The sequence below is a fragment of the Vespa velutina genome, chromosome 11 (genome assembly GCF_912470025.1).
Source record: "Vespa velutina chromosome 11, iVesVel2.1, whole genome shotgun sequence".
Taxonomy (NCBI): Eukaryota; Metazoa; Arthropoda; class Insecta; order Hymenoptera; family Vespidae; genus Vespa; species Vespa velutina.
This window is the reverse complement of record NC_062198.1, coordinates 7,347,613-7,365,744: the sequence shown is the minus strand read 5'-3', so window position 1 is coordinate 7,365,744 and position 18,132 is coordinate 7,347,613. Positions and strand designations below refer to the sequence as shown.

Sequence of the window (18,132 nt, the reverse complement as noted above, 5' to 3'; positions counted from 1 at the left end):
TGCATGCAAAAATTGTCTTATAACAATCGATGAAAATAAACATGTTAAAATCTATAAAATCCGAGAGCTAAATTCGGGTACAACTATAATATTTACGGAGGAAAAAAAATAATAAAAGGTAACTACCAACATTAATATGGAAAGAGAAAATATAGATTTTTCGATAAACTTTTTCTCGTCGCATGCACGATTAAATTAAAACACACTCGTTGAAAAAGATCTTCATTCTCTTTTCTTTGGCTTACCTATCTTATTATTCGCTCAGTACCGGCAGTAGGGACCTTACACGAAGAAAGGTCAAAAGAAATCAGAGCATTAGGAGATATATCATTTAACTTTTAAATCATTTATAAATCCGACACGATGTATATATATAAATGCATATACATACATACATACATATATATATATACACATACACATATATTAAAGCGATTTTACGGTGATAGTAAATATTCTCATGCAATGTAGGTAGATTCGTTTGATGTTTAAAATAAAATAACAAAAAAAAAAAAAAAAGAAAAAAGTATTTCCCAATCGAATCGATTTATACTTACAATTCGATGCTCTGTATAGTGGACGTAGGACACGTTGTGTCTACTTTAACGTGACAATGTTTGTGGCATTTCATTTGACAGTCCCTACACTCGTATCCTTGTTTACCTAATCTTCGAGCAAGCGTTCGTTTACAGACTTCGCAGACTGTACCTCTATAAGGGCAAATATCATGATAAATAAAAATAAATTTTATTTATCCCATAAATAACATTCCATTCAAAACTTACCCTGGCATGTGTTTGGCGATGAACGTGTGATCGTTGAATATATGAAGTTTCGTACCCTTTTTCCTCCACTTGCTCTTTTGTGCGAGCGAAAGTGGTACCAAATAATGTCTAAACATTAAAACGTATATTATAAAATTGCATATCTATATACATATATATATATCACTATAAAATGATACGTATTACGTCTAATACTCACTTTTTAATACCATTCTCTAAAGTTTCTAAAACGAGAGTAGAGGCCTCGTTGACGTAAGTTCTCGTAGAAGTTCCGCTAATGCCGGACGCTTCGCTTAAACTTGATCTCCTTGAATGTTCTTCCCTTCCTGGTATCGACAAATGTGCTGTAAAAATGAGATTCGTTGCTGGATAGGGGTGAAATGGAAGCGACACGTTGGGGTGGGAGGGGTGGGTGGTGGGGGGGGGGGGAGCTAAAGAAGACAATACATTTTAACGGATATAATATATTTCACAGTTATCGTAAAAACTCGGGACCGATCTAAGATGGCTAATTACAAAGTATCTCTATATGGAGATGTCTACATAGTGGAGGAGAAAGACTTACCAACATTGAGTGCCAATTAACACAACGGTTACGCAAGCAGGACAGAGGGTGAAAGTGTGAGTTAAAGTAGAAAGGGTATAAAGAAACTTTATATTTGGGAATTGAAAATGATCATTATTGAATTAGATAATAAACATCGATATAGATGAACTATTAAAAGCAATGAATTTTCAATGATATAAGAAAAGGGTCATAAATGTCTATTCTACATTTGAGTTTCATTATATCGAATGGTATGAAATCCACTTATCTAACTAAAAAATAAAATTAATTAAAAACTTACCTGATCCAGGATCTCGTGCCCTGTCAGCGGATATTGACCTCGAATGTGCATCCTCGTGATTAATGTCACCTTCGGGTCCCACCGATCTACTTCTCGTTTTTGATCGGCTCAAACGCTTTTTTATCGTGCCAAAGAAATCTCTTCGTTTTCTTCGTGTTCTTCCTCTTTCTAAAGTATAATACGTTACACTTGTTATCGTGTATTTCTAAATCAAATTTCTAATCTACATTAACATTTTTTTACGTTTCACGCTTTACCTTCTGAATTAGAGGAATTTGGCGTACTCTCCGGTCCTGACGTCATGCTGGTATCCTTTGCACCGTGCTGAAATCAATCGTGTCAGATTAGACATTGAGCCTAAGGGATTTATTTAATCAAAGTGATATTTTATTATCTAAGAAAGAAAAGGATGAGTAAATAAAAGTATGATAAATCGATAGTACACTTACCTCGGGGGAAATTTCTTGCCAATTTCCATTTTCCGTCAAAGCTACCTGTTGGATTAGTAAACACACGGCATTCAAGGATAGTTAATGCTCTTATGAAACAGAAAAGGCACTCAAACTCAAGGTAAACGTCAGTTAATCGAAGAGAAAATAGAACGAGAGGATGGATGGTCTTAAGTATTGAATCAAGAAAAAAGAAAAAAAAAAAAAGAAAAAAAGAAATAAATGAAAAGAAGAAGAAAAGAAAAAAAGAAAAAAAAAAAAGAAAAAAAAACACTCATATTCGTATGCAGTTCGGATCGCGTGTTCGCGCAAGATGAAAAGCTGCTGATTATAGAATGTAAATGCAAATTGCGTTTACGAGTTTGAAGAAAAAAATTAAGGAAGGAAAAAAAAATCTCTCTCGTCAGGAGATCGTCGTCGGGCTCACCTTTACTACTTGTCGCTCTGCTTGCTGTAAAATAATCAGAGCAAAGGATCGTCAGATCTGTTGTTATTATCACTACACGCCTACACATTCGGACTTATTTTTATACGGCATGAAAAAATTCGTGACCCATATAAAAATAAATTTAGAATAATTAATTCGATTAATCCGTGCACGGATATAAGAAAGAAGAAAAAGAAAAAAAAAAGAAAAAAAAAAAAAGAAAAAATTTATAAATTATTAGTTTAGTAGTCTCACCAATTTCTACGTGCAGTGCGATTAACAATCAAATCAATGCATTAACTTATTATCTTCTTACCCTTTGCTGGCTGTGCACGATCAGAGTCCCTTTGTTACCGTTCGTTTGACCACTTCTATATGGCGAGTCGACGACATTACCATTCGTCAAATAAGGATCTGCGAAGAAAATGTCACTTTTGTACAATGATCGAAGATTCATTGATTCATATTGAATGGATCTACGTTTCATCGATTCTTAAAAAGCACCATCTATTTAAACTAATCGCGTAGTTCGCGTAAACACGATTTATCCATGAAGTTCATAAATATAGATAGAAATGTTTTATTCATTTGTATACACCGATGGCTCATTAATAATTATAAAGATGTAAATGCGTATAAATATTCCCGACACAGAAATGCTTTTTTTCCCCCTCCCCAAAGATACGAAAGACAAGAATGACAAAATGATTTCGAAGGAATTTTTTTATAAAAATTATTTATAACAAATTGCTTATAATTTTTTTGTTCGTAACAATTTTTTATAACGCAGAAACATATTTTTTTTCCTAAAAGATAAGAGGAAGAATGTAACGTTGATTTTTAAGAAATTATTTGTGAAAATTATTTATAACAATTTTTTTTTTAATTATATAACAAATTGTTTATAAGAAATTATTGAATCATATTCACGTATTCATAGATATACCGAATTACTTCACTGATTAAATTCCGAGAAATCGTTTCTGATCATTTTTTTTATAACAGATTGTTTATAACAAATTATTGAATTATATACGCATTATATGTGCGATAATGCATGTTAAGTTCTAAAAAAATTCCTCTGAGAAATTGTTTATAACAAATTGTTTATAACAAATTGTTTATAACAAATTATATATGTATGCCTGTATTATACATACATATATATATTTATATATATATATAGCGTTGGTTTAGTGAAAAAAAATTCGGCGAATTTTGTATAACAAATTGTTTATAACAAATTATTAATTAATTGTTTATAATATGACGATATTATAGAGAAAAAAATACTCTTTAAAATGGCGTTGATTCGAAGTCTCTATGATTTCTAGTTTCGGAGATATTCCATATTTTAGATATAACCGAATATATAGGTCAAACGGAGTGTCCCACTGACCTACATTCGAATCGCCATATTGGCCTATATAATGAATTAACACAGTGACCTACATAAATTCCAGGAATTTACGCTGGCCGTCTGGCCGACGTAAACACTTTTTTCTACTTACTACGATGCGTACTCGCGCCAGCTGATCATTGACATTATGAATGACAAATTTTAACCGATTATATCTTCGGAACGGAAAGTCGTAGAGAGATGAAACAAATACCATTTTAAAGGTAGAAATGTTCTCTTTTTATTTACGCAATCGTATACCATCGATATCATAAGATCGATTTTTAACCATCGGTGTTGCGTGTTTCAAAATGTTTCCATTAGAGAGAATATATAAAAATTCACGTGATATCCAAGCATTTCGATATTCTAAAACATTTCCTTCGCTTCGTCTATCATTGAAAATGAAAAAAAAAAAAAAAAACTAATCATTTCTGCTTCCTTTACGAAGTATTGAAAATTTCCTCTAATTATTCTTACTAAATGAAATATGTAAAAACCTTGTAATTGGGACTTATTCTAGTTCAGGGAATCGATTATGAGAGTAGATCTAAATTATGATTGGAACCGGATCTCGCCAAACGGGGAAAAAAATCTAAAAATCTTCATGCCAGCTACTGTGTGTTTGTGGATTGCAAGGGATTGGAAATAAAGGATTATTTTTTAAATAAAATATTCGATATCTCCGATATATACGTATGTATATGTATATATAAGGAGGTTAAAGAAATAAAAATAAAAATCTTTAAATATACGATGTTGGAACGTAAACGTGAGACAATTTTAATCGAAATGAAATTCGAATGGAATCGTCATAACGATTGAATGACTAACGATTATCATTTTTTCGGGAAAACTCGATGAATCAAAGTTTGAGATAAGATCAAAGAGATTTGCAAATACATAGAGTATATGGGTAAAATTTGGTTGAATGTTTTTGTTCTTTTCTTTTTTTTTTTTTTTTTTTCATTATTTAATAAGGAATAAAAGAGATACAGGAAATTGAGAGGTTGGTTCAGACTAATTGAAAAACCACTAAAGGATTCACACATCAAAGTATGCAATACCTTTGAGACAAGCAATCGATAATTACCCCCGTCTGACAGAGTGGTATTGTCGTACAAGATAAGAGTGCTGTTACCATTGTTGTAATTAAGACTATTGCTGCTGACGAGATTGGTCGCTGGATTGTAGGTACGAGTCGGGGACACCGGTTTTATTGTCTCCTTCACTTTGTAAGGCTTCGATCCGATCTGTGGCACTTCTGCACCCTCGATGAAGAGAAACTGCATAAATAAAACGATCATTACAACTAAATATATCTTGCTTCTTTTCCTTTTTCAATAGTATAAAGAAATAATCTGTGATAAGTTCTCGCTTTTGTTTGTCTGTGCTTTAGTAAAGAAGCGAGCGTATATGTGAGATGAAAACGAGATTATAATTCATAAATCATAAGTTATGGGTCAAATAGACGTATGTAGGAGATCGAATTCGAGAAATCGATTACCTCTACGGTGAGGGTGCCGGTTACATCGTCCTCCTCGTAAGGTCTACCTTGTAACGGTATGATTTGCCTTTGGCTAGGATTTGCCAGAAGTTCTTCGACCCCTACTATTCCGAGACCCAAGAATTTTTGGCTCTTATTTACGCGGTCGTAAACTTCCAGTAGTACCTCTGTCGTATTGTGACTGACATCGCTAGTAATAAAATTCTTGTTTATACGATCCCTCTATATATATATATATATATATATATATATATATATATATACATATATATATATAGTATTTTATTTGGAAAGAAAATCTAACTTACAATAAGAAAGCTTCGTCCCATATCGGATTGGTCGTATCCTTTTTGATCGATGTTTGATGCTTTTGCGGTGGTTCATCTAATTCGACTACGCAATATGGTTCAACCGATGGATGCTGCCCACCAAGTTCAGTTGCCTTTACAACCTTTACGAGCAAACGCTTTTCACCAGGCATGTATTGTTGCTGTTGTTGTTGTTGTTGTTGCAGCTGCGCCGCGGAAGTTGCATTACGTGTATGAAGATGTTGAGGCGATGTCTTGTGTATCATCGAGTTCGAACCGCTCTACAAACGAAGCGTCAACGTATAAAACGACAAAAGATTAAAATATAATTATATTATATTTCATTTAAATCAATTAATTGAAGATAAAAATCTTCTCTCCGTATTAGCTTTTTTTCGAATTTGATCAGATAAAAGCAGATACTGCTGTAATTACTTTGATAATCGCATGCAAAGCCCACTTCTCTCTTTGGGATCGATAAACGCACGCTTTATCGATGGTACCACTCCGTAGTAAAGTAGGTTTCATGATTAGGAAAGTAAAAGTGCACGCGATATTTTCTGCGCGTTCTCACCGACAGCACATAATGCATCGATAAATAGATAAATAGACACGTGTCTTCTCCTAGCTGGTATTTACGATAAAGTACATAAATATATTATTATAAAATTAGCCGAGTATAAATTGATTTAATCGAGCTAAAACGTTACTTACCATACTGTCGTAATGTACCGGAAAGGAGAAGCCAGGCTGCGTAGGTGGTTCTCTCCATAATCGCGGACAAGTTGGATATTGCGATAGATTAAGATGAACGCTGATACCTCTCAAAGCACCAACTACAATTTCCGTCACTACTTCCTGTAATTGGCTCTCGTCCAAATCCTTCTTTATCGTTCCTACCTGTGCCAGGGATATCTTTACCTGGTACGAAACATCAGAACAATTTTTACTTTCTTTCGTCCTATCTTCGAAAGGACTTTTTTTATCATTTTAACTAAATCGTTTGAACAATATCTTTAACAGCATATCATTTTTAATATAATTTAAACGCACGTAAAGACACATTATTTTCATAAAATAAATTAATATAGTACGTTTAAGGGATAAGAATATTTATATTTTATATCATTTCGTCTCAGACCTTATCGTAGAAATACATGTAATTAATAATATATTTGTCCTATGCAAAAAAAATTTCTATTCCTTTTGCAATTCATTATAGATCTTTATTTACGAAAAACAATTTTCTTTCTTTCTTTCTTTCTTTCTTTCTTTCGCGCTAAACTGTTCTCATTTATAAGAGATATATGTTAATTATTTTAATAGATACGAAAATATGCGAAAAATGTGCGTTTTCTTTTTTTTTATTTTGTTCGACATATATTTTTATAAAGTATCCAAAGAATCTAAGAAGATTATTATATGGATTAATTCAAAACAAACCTCGGGCCATCCGTCGCACTTAAGATCGATTAGAAGTTTCTCGGTGATGCAAACGACGTTGAGTCGAGCACGGAAGCGATTCACGTTGACACGATAGTGACTAGATTCCAACTTGTCGCCTCTTTGACGAAACGCTTTTAACTGCAGGGCCGGAGTCGCCTCGCAGTCGCACGTTATGGTCTACGGAATGAAGGAACGTATGTATTATGTGAGAACGAGAGCGACCAAAAAAAAAAAAAAAGAGAAAAATAAGAAGAGTAAAAAAGACGTCTTCGAAAGCGGTATGAATGGAGGCATTATATCGTATACAGGGTGTCTCAGTATTTTTTTTCTTCGGTATATATATAAAAAAAAAAAAAAAAAAGAAAAAAAAAGAAAAGAAAAATTATTGTCAAATACGATTACCTACCACATCGTCTTTAGAGTCGCATTCGCAGAAAATATTTGACAGAGTTGGAGGATGTGTTTCCGGAAGAACACGTACAAATTCGACGCCCACTCCATGCTGTAACATTAGACGATATCAATGATTCCTTCGAGAAGATATTCTCAAAAATTTCCTGCAACGTATTTATAATATAAATATATACATATATACATATATATATATATGTGTGTATGTATGTATGTATGTATATAACGCATAACACGTATCAACAGAAATTCCTGACGTGTCTACAAATGTACGATTAGATAATAACATCATTGTAGAATTTTGGCAAGAAATGAACTCCCTCGGACTGACGATATTACGTGAAAACATTTTACGGCCTATAAATTACGGCTCTCCTTTTCAACGTACTTTTGGCTAGGTTGACTGGCTGGCATATTAAAGCATAATAGAATTAATAACTTGAGAGAATTCTGCTGTTTTGAATTTGAAATTGATAGAACGAAGAAATACCACTTTATATCTCATTTCCGTTTTTTCCGAGGCTGAACGTTCGCGTAATCGTTATGAACGTCGATAATTAAGCGTATACGTATTGCATATATATATATATACATATATATACACACATCGTGAGTACTATAAATATTTTTCCTTTTAAAAAAGTTACCAAACGTTCGCTTAATGCTAAAGCTAATACCCATTTGAAATCTTATAAGACAGACGAAAGTGAGCGACGTTTCCCGTTGAGTCGCGTGACCGAATCTTTCGGTTGTACGATAAATCATCAGGTGAGTCAGAGACGTGAGAGAGAATGTACGAGGAATTGGAAACACGCCCGCAATTCCAAAAACGAATTTAGCATGTTAGGTGCGTTAGATAACGTTTCGTAAGGGCGAGGAAGAAGGGGCAGAAAGAGGGGATACGTTGTTAAAGGAACAAAGAAACGCATTCTTTCGCGAGCGCACCGAGACGCTTTGGATTCCATTGAGAGCTCTTCAAACATGCGAGAGGTCAAGTTTGCCACGTCAACGAGATAATTCAATCGGATAAAATTCGATCAAGAACACGTTGTTCGAATTAAACGCCTTTCACTCGAATCGAATTACTTTCGCCGGCCGTGCTCGAATTGAGTGCTCGTAGAGTTGAGCTGTTTCATCTTAGAGATTCATCATCTCGGTTTTATCTAATAAAAGCCTACGCATGCAAGAGTCCGCGCGATACATTAATCTGGCGCCGCGAATTCCAATCGTCGTCGTTTGCTCCTTCCTTTTTCATCTTTTCTTTCTCCTTTTCTTATTTCTACGGAATAAAAAAATATTTTCAATATAATCGAAAATGAAAATAAAAATAGAAATGATTTTGATCGGCCCGATAAGAGAAATATATCTCCCGTTAATAAGATAAACGAGTCTTTATAGATAAGACTCTATAGAAACGAAGTCATCCAACAGGTTGGAGTCGCTATTCTTGGATTTCCCAGCGCCATCTGACAGGTTAAGAGCTCGGTCACGGAGGCAAGTCTTCCGCGAATAAAAAATAACGCTTGCGAGGAGGCTCGAGAAAGATGAGAGAGAGAGAGAGAGAGAGAGAGAGAGAGAAAAGGACTGACCTCGTCGACGGAACCAGCGGTAAAGTCGTTCAAAGAAGCCACCCAAAGGGCGAGAAGTTCGTTGAGGATGACAAGATCCGAGTGCAGCCAGACGATCAGTTCGTTGACCCAACGAACGGCTTCGGCGTCGGCACCGGTCGCCGTAGGCAAATGAAGGGCCCTCGAACTTCTGGCAGGAGTGATAAGAGCACCGGAAGTCTTCCTTGTCAGTCGTTTCCGGACCGGCGGAGTTGGTGGGACGTAGCCAGGGGAGGAGGGAGATGAGGAGGGTGGAACGGGTGCCACGGCAATAGTCGAAGAAGCGCCGCTGCTACCTCCCCCGAAAGATGCGGCTGTATTAGCGGCAGCTAATACGGCACCACTTACTCCGATCGGACCGGTCGAAGTCGATGTTTTCGAACTCGATGCAACACCGACCGAAGACGCCGATAATTTGCTTGATCTTTCCTGATGACCGAGGAACTTGGCCCCGGTGGCGGCGGCACCAGCAGCACCTACAGCAGCACTCGTCACCACAACACTATCACCGTGAAAGACATGGCCGTCCTTCGCGGTGCGAGAGGTACCGAGCTCGTTTAGGACAAAACGATTGTAAACGTACTTGCCGACGCACAATACCACGAGACCGAATAACATCCAACCGAATATCAGCATCGACAATGTATCCATGGTCGTGTCACCAGTCGAATCGAAACTGCATATCAGATCGTCCACCCGCTCGGCCAAGTCGGCCATATTGACCCATCGTTCTGCCAACCAAGTCCAATTGGATTCCAAAAACATTCTTTTCTATTTTCACCCTCGAGCAAGCGTCGTCCCCCCCACCAACGAGCTACCGATGTCTATTAATACGCCACGCATATACCCTGGGTATATGCCCCCGGACTATACCGTTGATACGCGCGCTACTCGGCTAAGAGTTCGCACCAATCCGTCTTCTCGTCTCCGCCTTGAGCTTCCTCTTCAGTCTTGCTCCTACTTCCGATTTTCGTGCTTTTCCAACTTCTTCTGAACTGTCATCGAACGAAGCGACGCAACCCTGACACACCTCTTTCGGTATCTTTCGCTCGTCTCTTCCTTTCCTTTTCTCTTCTTTATCTTTTCTATTCTTTCTCTTTCTTTTCTTTTCTTTTCGTCTCCTTCTTTCTATACTTCGTGACGTTTCCCTTCAAAAGATTTTCTATTTCGTTTTATTTTATTTTGTTTCGTCTATCGAATTTTACATTACTTTTATATGATGAATTTATTATTCCACGACGATGAAAGTTCGAATAGCGATTGAAAGATGTTAGGAAGGCTCTTTCACAATGTCGTTCCTTTTTGTGTTCTCTATTACCTATCGTCGAGTTTTCTGGAAAAAAAAGAAACGAAAGAACCGTTATGAAGGCTTAAGTCGTTCCATGTTATGTAAAAGAACACGACGTCCGTCAATGTGGGATGAGTACGATGGGTGTTACTACTACTACCATCACTACTGCTACCATTACTCTACCAACATTTTCTCTACGAGGCGATAATGTATACGTGGATAAGGTCAGTTATGCGACGTATAAACATTTCCAAATATTCATCGGTTTTTCATCGAAGCGTTATCTTTATATCGGCAAATCGATAAGTTAGCTTATCGATTGCCAAATACGATTGCTATGATTAACACTGATATCACCAGAGGATATCATCTTTTCCTCTTTGAACGCCCATAATTTTGCGGGCGTGCATATAGGCCTACGTGTTGTATTTCGTTACTAATAAACTATAATGATAGAAGCGTACGATAAGGCGTACTCAAACGAAAGAACAAACTAGACCGTGAATCGTTCCTGTTACTGACGCATCGGTGCCAATGCCAATGGTTTTAGTTCGCACGATCGCTATCTCTTCGATTATATTTCTTTTTTTTTCTTCTTTTCTTTTTCTTTTTCTTTTTTCTTTTTTTTTTTTTTTTCTTTTTTTTAAGGTTTCTCGATTACTCACATCGGATAACGCAAAACGATCTCAACGACGAAATGTCAGGTGTCAGGCGAAAGGCATATTTCGAAAGGTCATCCTGATGTGACTCCTTGAATTTTAATTCATATTTTATTAGAACGATCGAAACGATTCGAGAGAAGAAGAAAATAAAAAAAAAAAAAGAAAACAGTCTTTAACGATAGCAGGAGAGATTCATAATACTCGTTTCATTAAGAACATTATGCGTTCTGCACGCGACGTCTCGTGGACGGCGAATAAAACGATAATTAATGATCGGCGCAAAGGGGATAGGAGAGGGGACGCGGAACAAACAGAAGTAGTGTCAATAAACACAATGCGATTAACGAGATGGTGTCAATACCATTGACAATAAATACGTTTCTTCGTCGATACATCTAGCACTCGTTTATAATCTTTTATGCAATGACACGAATTATATCGATGACTCATGTCTTGAGGAAAAAAAAAAGGTAAACCATGGGTACGAAATCGATTTGTTCGAAACGTTTCTCGTCTTATTGTTTACGCTTATATATATACATATATATCTATATATATATAAAGAAGAAGAAGAAGAAAGAAAAACGAATAATTAAATATATGTTTTTGTAGAATGACTCTCGAATGTAGAAAATCCTTCAAGGTCGGCACATGTCTCTTGTACGGAGAGATTTCCCTCCCTCTTTTCCCCCTTTATTCTCTCTTATTTAATTTCGCTCCATGATTTCACCATGCGTGTCCGAATCGTTTTGACGTGATAAGTCACCGTAATTATCTCCACTCTTTCTTTTTTTTTTTTCTCTCTCTCTCTCTCTCTCTCTCTCTCTCTCTCTCTCTCTCTCTCTCTCTCTCTCTCTCTCTGATAAATTTCACGTGGGACGTTTAATTATGAATATGATTCGATGAGGACAATTCAAGGCTCGAGTAGGGTCGTATACGTCCGAAGATAATTTTATATAAATTGGGTCAAGTTTGAAAATATCTGTTACGCATGCGCGCACACACATACATACACATATGTATATGTATATATAAAAAGAAATATTTATTTTCTTCTTATCAAAATTTTCTATGTTCACCTATTAAACTGTAGTGAATCTCATCGTAAAACCTTTGACCGGATCATCGTCTCTTTGTCGATTCACATTAATAAACGATAAATGTCAATCGACACCAATCTTTGACCCACGATATGTAAATTTTAATAATCGCTCGTAACAAAAGAAGCTATCCTCGTTATTTGCATTTATTATTATTAGTTTTATTATTATTTCATTGGTCGAGTCATTTGCATTCATTTACGTATATGTGTGTTACGCACGTGGTGGAAAATAACTGGAATAAGAAGGAAAAGAAAGAAAAACGAAACAGTTAATGGGAGACAGACAAATTTTGGGGGTAGGGTGGGGAGGGGGGCGGGGCGGGGAAACAATGTTGAAAGGGTACAACGATTATTAATTTTTGTCGAAAAAACGAAAGGGAAAATATTGAAATAAATACGCATAAAATGTATATAATGTTCTCTTTGGACTCGCATTGCTTTTCAAAAGCGTATCAATCATCGTTGACATCATCCGGAGCAGCGACCTACCGTGTCGATCCAATGTATCCGGCAATACGAGACTTTCGTCGCCGACGATAGAGAGATAGCAAGAGAGCACTCGATCGAATTGCAAATTGCCCGTATCCGGACCACGCGAACGTGTGTCGGTGCGCCATTTATTTTACGTTTAATCTCACTTTTAAATCTCGTTAAATACATTTAAATGTTGCTCTGCCGAATGAATTTAAAGAAAAACTTAAACGCGCCTTTTTTCTTTTTTTTTTTTTTTTTTTTTTTTTTTTTTTTTTTTTTTATATAGAGATTTATTTATATACAATGTTAATTATAAAGTCACATTAGGTAGAGAATAATAAATAAACGGATCGACGAAGAAAGTTAATCCCGATTAATGCTTAAAGCGTAATTCAATAAGAGTTCGAAAAATGTTTCGACGATTTCTTCGAAATTATCGATTGACGTCGATCGAATGATCGAATTATCGAATTATGAACGATTGAAAACGAGCGCTTGTCACGCGAAATATTTTCACGAGAAGATTTGTTTCCAAGTTTAAACTAATTTTCTGCACTACTCTAGATTCTATCGTAACGTTGTATAGAATAATGTATATTCTAGTCAGGAAAATCGTCGGCATGGGATCGATTATTATTTTTTTTCTTTTTCTTTTTTATATCAATTTTGGAGAACACGCTACGTGGTTCGATAGTAGGACGGCTAAGAATTTATGTCCCAGGGGGGAAGTGTGCGATCGTAAAATCGATCCTCTCAAGTTGCATCAAAGAGTCTCATCGATGTCACTTCGTGTAATCCTTATCTCGCTTGATCGAACATATCGAAATAGTACATACGTGTCTATTCTTTAAAAATTTTTCACGATTAGAAACGATAAGTTTGTTCAACTTGTTTAAAACATATTGATCGATTTTTCTTTCTTCCGAAAGAGTGCCGTAACGATAGACATCCTTGGCAATGACAAAACACGTAAACATTGATAAGAAAATCTTGTTATATTTAATGTCATTTTATAACATTTCAAAATGTTCCCTTAAATCGATTGCAATGCTTTACGAATAATGTTTTTATTATCGAACGTAATAGCAAAATGTATTCGCGCGTGTCGGACGCATATATTAAGGAACGTACTTCGTTTGCGTAGAAACGGTTGATATCAGTGATCCTCGTCATTTGGCGCCATACAGTTCCAAGGTGGCTAATCTAGGCCTATTTTGTTTTCGAGAGAAATCTCAAACGTTGATCTCATCGAGGGGATATGATATCTCGTTTGCAAGATACTAGTTCTTGTCACGTGCCCAATAAATGTTCCCTTTACTATGATCCTTTTAATACTAGTGTATACTAACGATGTTTAATTATTAAATAAATCAACGATACATACCACTATGCTTGCTCTTATATGTGTACCTAAGAACTATCAACATTACCAGTACTTTGTACGGCCAGTGAACCGTCCTCCTACACGGGTAAATAGTCTCTTTGTGTAACACACCAACAATCCTCTTTCTCTCTCTCTCTCTCTTTCTCTCTCTTTTCTGTTTACACTGTTACTTCGCACGAGTATACATTTCGATTTTCTCACTCTTATTTAACACTCGTTTTTATACATTTCTTAAAACCTAAAAACAAAGTGAAAAGGAGAAAGGTAAGACGTTGCTTCGACAAAAATCGTGACACACTTTCTAATCTTCGACACGAAATACGTGTAAGATATATATATATATATACATATATATATATATATATATATACTTTTCCACGAATAAAAATGCGCACTAGAAGGAGGGTTTAGAGAAAGAAAAAAAAGAGATAAGGAAGGAAAATTACCTTTGTAATGTTATGCGGCGAAAATAGTGGAAAAAGATATGGGAAAGAAAAGACAACGAGCGTCCGCGTGACGACGCGGCAGTCCGCGGCGATCTGACTTTCGATTAAAGCGTATGGAACGAACGAATGGGTCGCCACGCCATCGTAGGGGAACCTACAACCCCCACCACTCTTCTAAGTTACCCCACCCCACTGCGGCTTGAATGCCGCGCCGGCAGCGCCTGCACCAAACAGCTCTCCCTCCTTTTCTTCGTTGCTGTGACTGCCGCGTTGGTTCTTGCTGATGGTTTTCCTGATCTCCCGTCCCTATGTCCGAAACTCCTTCGATCAAACCAAATCTCCCATCCCCTATACCCTCCTTCGACCGATACCACCGACAAGGATTTTTGGCATGTAATCTGACGACCTCAGGAAACAGGAGAAGGCCCTTATAACACCTTGCGAGATCACGAGTTTAATCTTTTCTCTTCCTATTCTTTGATCTCTCTCCTATTGTTCTGTTCACTTTAGCCTATATAAGAAAAGAAGCACTCTTTTTAATTCGCTCGTCGAGAAAGATAAACGATCAATTTTAATTTTTCAATCGGTGAGAAAAATTTTTATTCAGCGTTCGCTTTTCATCCTATTCTTTTGTTTTCTATACATACATACATGCATATATATATATATATATATATATATGTGTGTGTGTGTGTTATCACATTTTTATTATTAGAGAAAGGATCTATCATAATAACGTTCTATATTACGTGGAAGGATTTTATTGCGACGTCTTAGGCGCCAGCATGTCGGTGCTCGTTTTTTCGCGCAAGGAAAGAAAAGTCGTAAAACGAGGGAGGATTTCGAAAGCGGTTCCTCCCTAGGGAAATTATCTCAACAATACCAATTTGATTACTTTACAAAACTCGTGATTAATGATAAACGTGTCCATCACCATTCACTTTCTTCCTTTTTACTCGTTCATCATCATTTTTCGAGCAAATTTATTTTTACATACAACTTCCATGACTCCTTTTCGTCTCGCCATACGAGAAGAAAAACAAATGTTTTCGAGGGAAAGAAATGATTCGACGAAAGAAGAAAGGAGAAGCTCGATGTGCCGTCGCGACTAGCGGCGCCAGTGTCGTCTAAAACAACCCTCGGGAAAACGCGTGGCCCGCAAGCCCCGATGATATCGATCCAATGCGCACCCATTCGCAAATCCACCCCACCTCCTCTCTTTCATTTCTTAACAACGATCTTGATTCTTTCGAATTCTCTCATATCCCTAGACTTTTCCCTCCACCTCCTCCTCCCAATTCCCCATCTATATTTTTCCTACGAATATTTCTTCAATAAAAAATGATTGAAATGTTTTTCTTTCGGCCATTAGCTACGGACTAAACTAATCTTCGACTTTATTATATCGCTTAGTTATACCGGACGTTGTCTATTTGCACAACAGTCTATTGATGGAAGGGCTCGGCACGTGGCAATAAAAAAAAAAAAAAAAAAAGAAGAAAAAAAAATACAAGAGAAAAGAGAGAGAGAGAGAGAGAGAGAGAGAGAGAGAGAGAGAGAGAGGAGGAGAGGGCATGCGTAACGACGATAACGTTTTTCTACAAAATGTAGAACATGAACGATCGATTAAGAAGTCACGAATAGAGCTTAACATATATCGTACGAACTCAAACGACGTTCGCGTTATTTTCGTTTTTAATATGATATCATCGTACTTACTAAACAAAAAAGAAAAGAAAAAAAAAGAAAAAGTCGCAGAATAAATCGCTCTTCTAATCGGTCGATTAAACAACATTGCTCTTTTTCTTTTCGATCGCAGACCCGGTCTATGAGAAACGATGACGTCATTCGACCTTAACGTACCACGATCCTGCTCGAGTAAACGTGCAAATGTGTGCGTTTATGTCTTTCTACTTCTCTCTCTCTCTTTCTCTCTCCCTCCCTTTCCTACGCATGAATTCTGTTCGTAAAGATTACGACGTCACACGATTCTGCGCTGTACGAAAAGCAGAAAGGAGGATGAGGAGGAGGAAGAGGAGGAGAAGAAGGACGACGAATATTGTGTCATAGCCTCGTTCTTCTTATATCATCGTGAGATCTGTGAGTGAAGAAAGGAATGGTGACGCCATCGATGATGAATACTCGCATCGACTAAGTCGATGATCCCGAGAAGGAATTGGAAAGATCGCTTTAGAAATTGAAATTGTAGTAGAAGTTCTACCCTCTATTCTCTTATCTTTTTCGCTTACTTTTCTTCGAGTGATTTTACATTTAATGTATGTAAAAAAAAAAAGGAAAAAAAAGGAAAGGATAAAGAGAAAGGAAAAGAAACATTCTTTAAAATGCATCTACCAATAAACACACTCTATATAAATAGTTAAAAGAAAAGGTTTAACAAATAATTATATGTAGATCGTATACGCGTTGTTCGTGGTATAGCATAAATAACATTCATGTTTGAAACGTGATAACGAGTAAGAAAATGATGTCATAATCGATAACGCTGTCATGACTATTTCAAGCGTACCGTCATTTAGCACGATTTCCTTTCGTATTATTATTATTATTATTATTATTATTATTGTTATTATTATACACGCGCGTAATTAAGATCTGTTAAATTAAAACGAAAAAAAAAAAGGAATAAATCTAAAGAGTGAGATAGCGTATATCGTTAATCTATTAAAATATTTTTTTTCGAGTATGAAACTGCAAGAATATAGACACGGAAGATAATGTAAACGGTGAACTCCAAGGGAACACGAAGTGTGTCCCACTTGAGTCGACCTGAAAGGTCATAAATCTCTAACCTCAGTGGTTCTCAAAATGTAATTTACGGATATCCCGAGGATTCTCAAGAAGAATCTTTAAGAAAAAGCTCGCAGCAGTACGATTTTAATCGTAATCCCTGTGAAAAGTCATATTGTGCCGCATAAAAAGAATATATACGGAATGTTTACAGCGTATACTTTTTATTATTTTGTCATTCATTTACATACAAATATTTTCAAGATACGTCTTAAGAAACGAAGTAGTCGCCGATATTCAGTGCTCGCTTTTTAATTCGCGCCATTTCTTGTTCTTTTTTTTTCTTTTTTTTTTTTTTTTCTCTTTTATTCTTTTAATTCTTTCTCTTTTTTCCCTCTTTCTCCTCTCTGACCACTTTAACCGGCACGGTTAAACATTGTTTGATACAAATTTGTTCGTCCCCTTTACCCCGTCCCCATCTCTCTTCAAATACATAAAACTCCCATTTTGTTCATCCCTTCTCCCTCCCCTAATCTTCCATTTTGTAATTTTCTTCTTTTTTTCTTCCTTATCGTCGAGCTCCGCTTCGATTCGGCCCTCGCCGTTTTTCGTTAATAATATGTAATACGTTATAAAATGAAGCTTCCTATCTCTTATTTACCTTTATAATAATCATAATCATAATCATAATCATAATAATAATAATAATAATAATAATAATAATAATAATGATAATAATGATAATAATAATGATAATAATGATAATGATAATGATAATCCTGTCAACGTACGGATCAACAAGGAATAGGAATACGCCGCCAATTGACGATGGTGGACT

At 36.1% G+C, this 18,132-nt stretch overlaps 1 protein-coding gene across 13 annotated transcripts in view; it reads right to left on the bottom strand.

Annotated features, from left to right (window-relative positions):
- The window catches only part of LOC124953113, a 17,931-nt gene extending 3,073 nt beyond the window's left edge, over positions 1-14,858 (bottom strand). The window contains exons 1-18 of one of the 13 annotated variants that reach the window (XM_047504028.1): positions 14,547-14,856; positions 14,147-14,338; positions 13,848-14,060; positions 9,170-10,520; positions 7,576-7,671; positions 7,167-7,346; positions 6,438-6,644; positions 5,724-6,004; positions 5,416-5,605; positions 5,002-5,194; positions 2,826-2,923; positions 2,510-2,533; positions 2,083-2,127; positions 1,891-1,957; positions 1,634-1,801; positions 985-1,150; positions 786-893; positions 558-710 (exon numbers count right to left, since the gene is read on the bottom strand). In XM_047504028.1, the coding sequence (XP_047359984.1) occupies positions 558-710; positions 786-893; positions 985-1,150; positions 1,634-1,801; positions 1,891-1,957; positions 2,083-2,127; positions 2,510-2,533; positions 2,826-2,923; positions 5,002-5,194; positions 5,416-5,605; positions 5,724-6,004; positions 6,438-6,644; positions 7,167-7,346; positions 7,576-7,671; positions 9,170-9,952 (2,759 nt within the window). In that variant the 5' untranslated portion in view covers positions 9,953-10,520; positions 13,848-14,060; positions 14,147-14,338; positions 14,547-14,856. Of the gene's footprint in view, positions 1-245; positions 282-557; positions 711-785; positions 894-984; positions 1,151-1,633; positions 1,802-1,890; positions 1,958-2,082; positions 2,128-2,509; positions 2,534-2,825; positions 2,924-5,001; positions 5,195-5,415; positions 5,606-5,723; positions 6,005-6,437; positions 6,645-7,166; positions 7,347-7,575; positions 7,672-9,169; positions 10,521-13,847; positions 14,339-14,546 lie in introns of all 13 variants that reach the window. The other 12 variants (XM_047504033.1, XM_047504027.1, XM_047504029.1 and 9 more) reach the window with 12 other exon arrangements.
- Between the last annotated feature and the right edge of the window lie 3,274 nt (positions 14,859-18,132).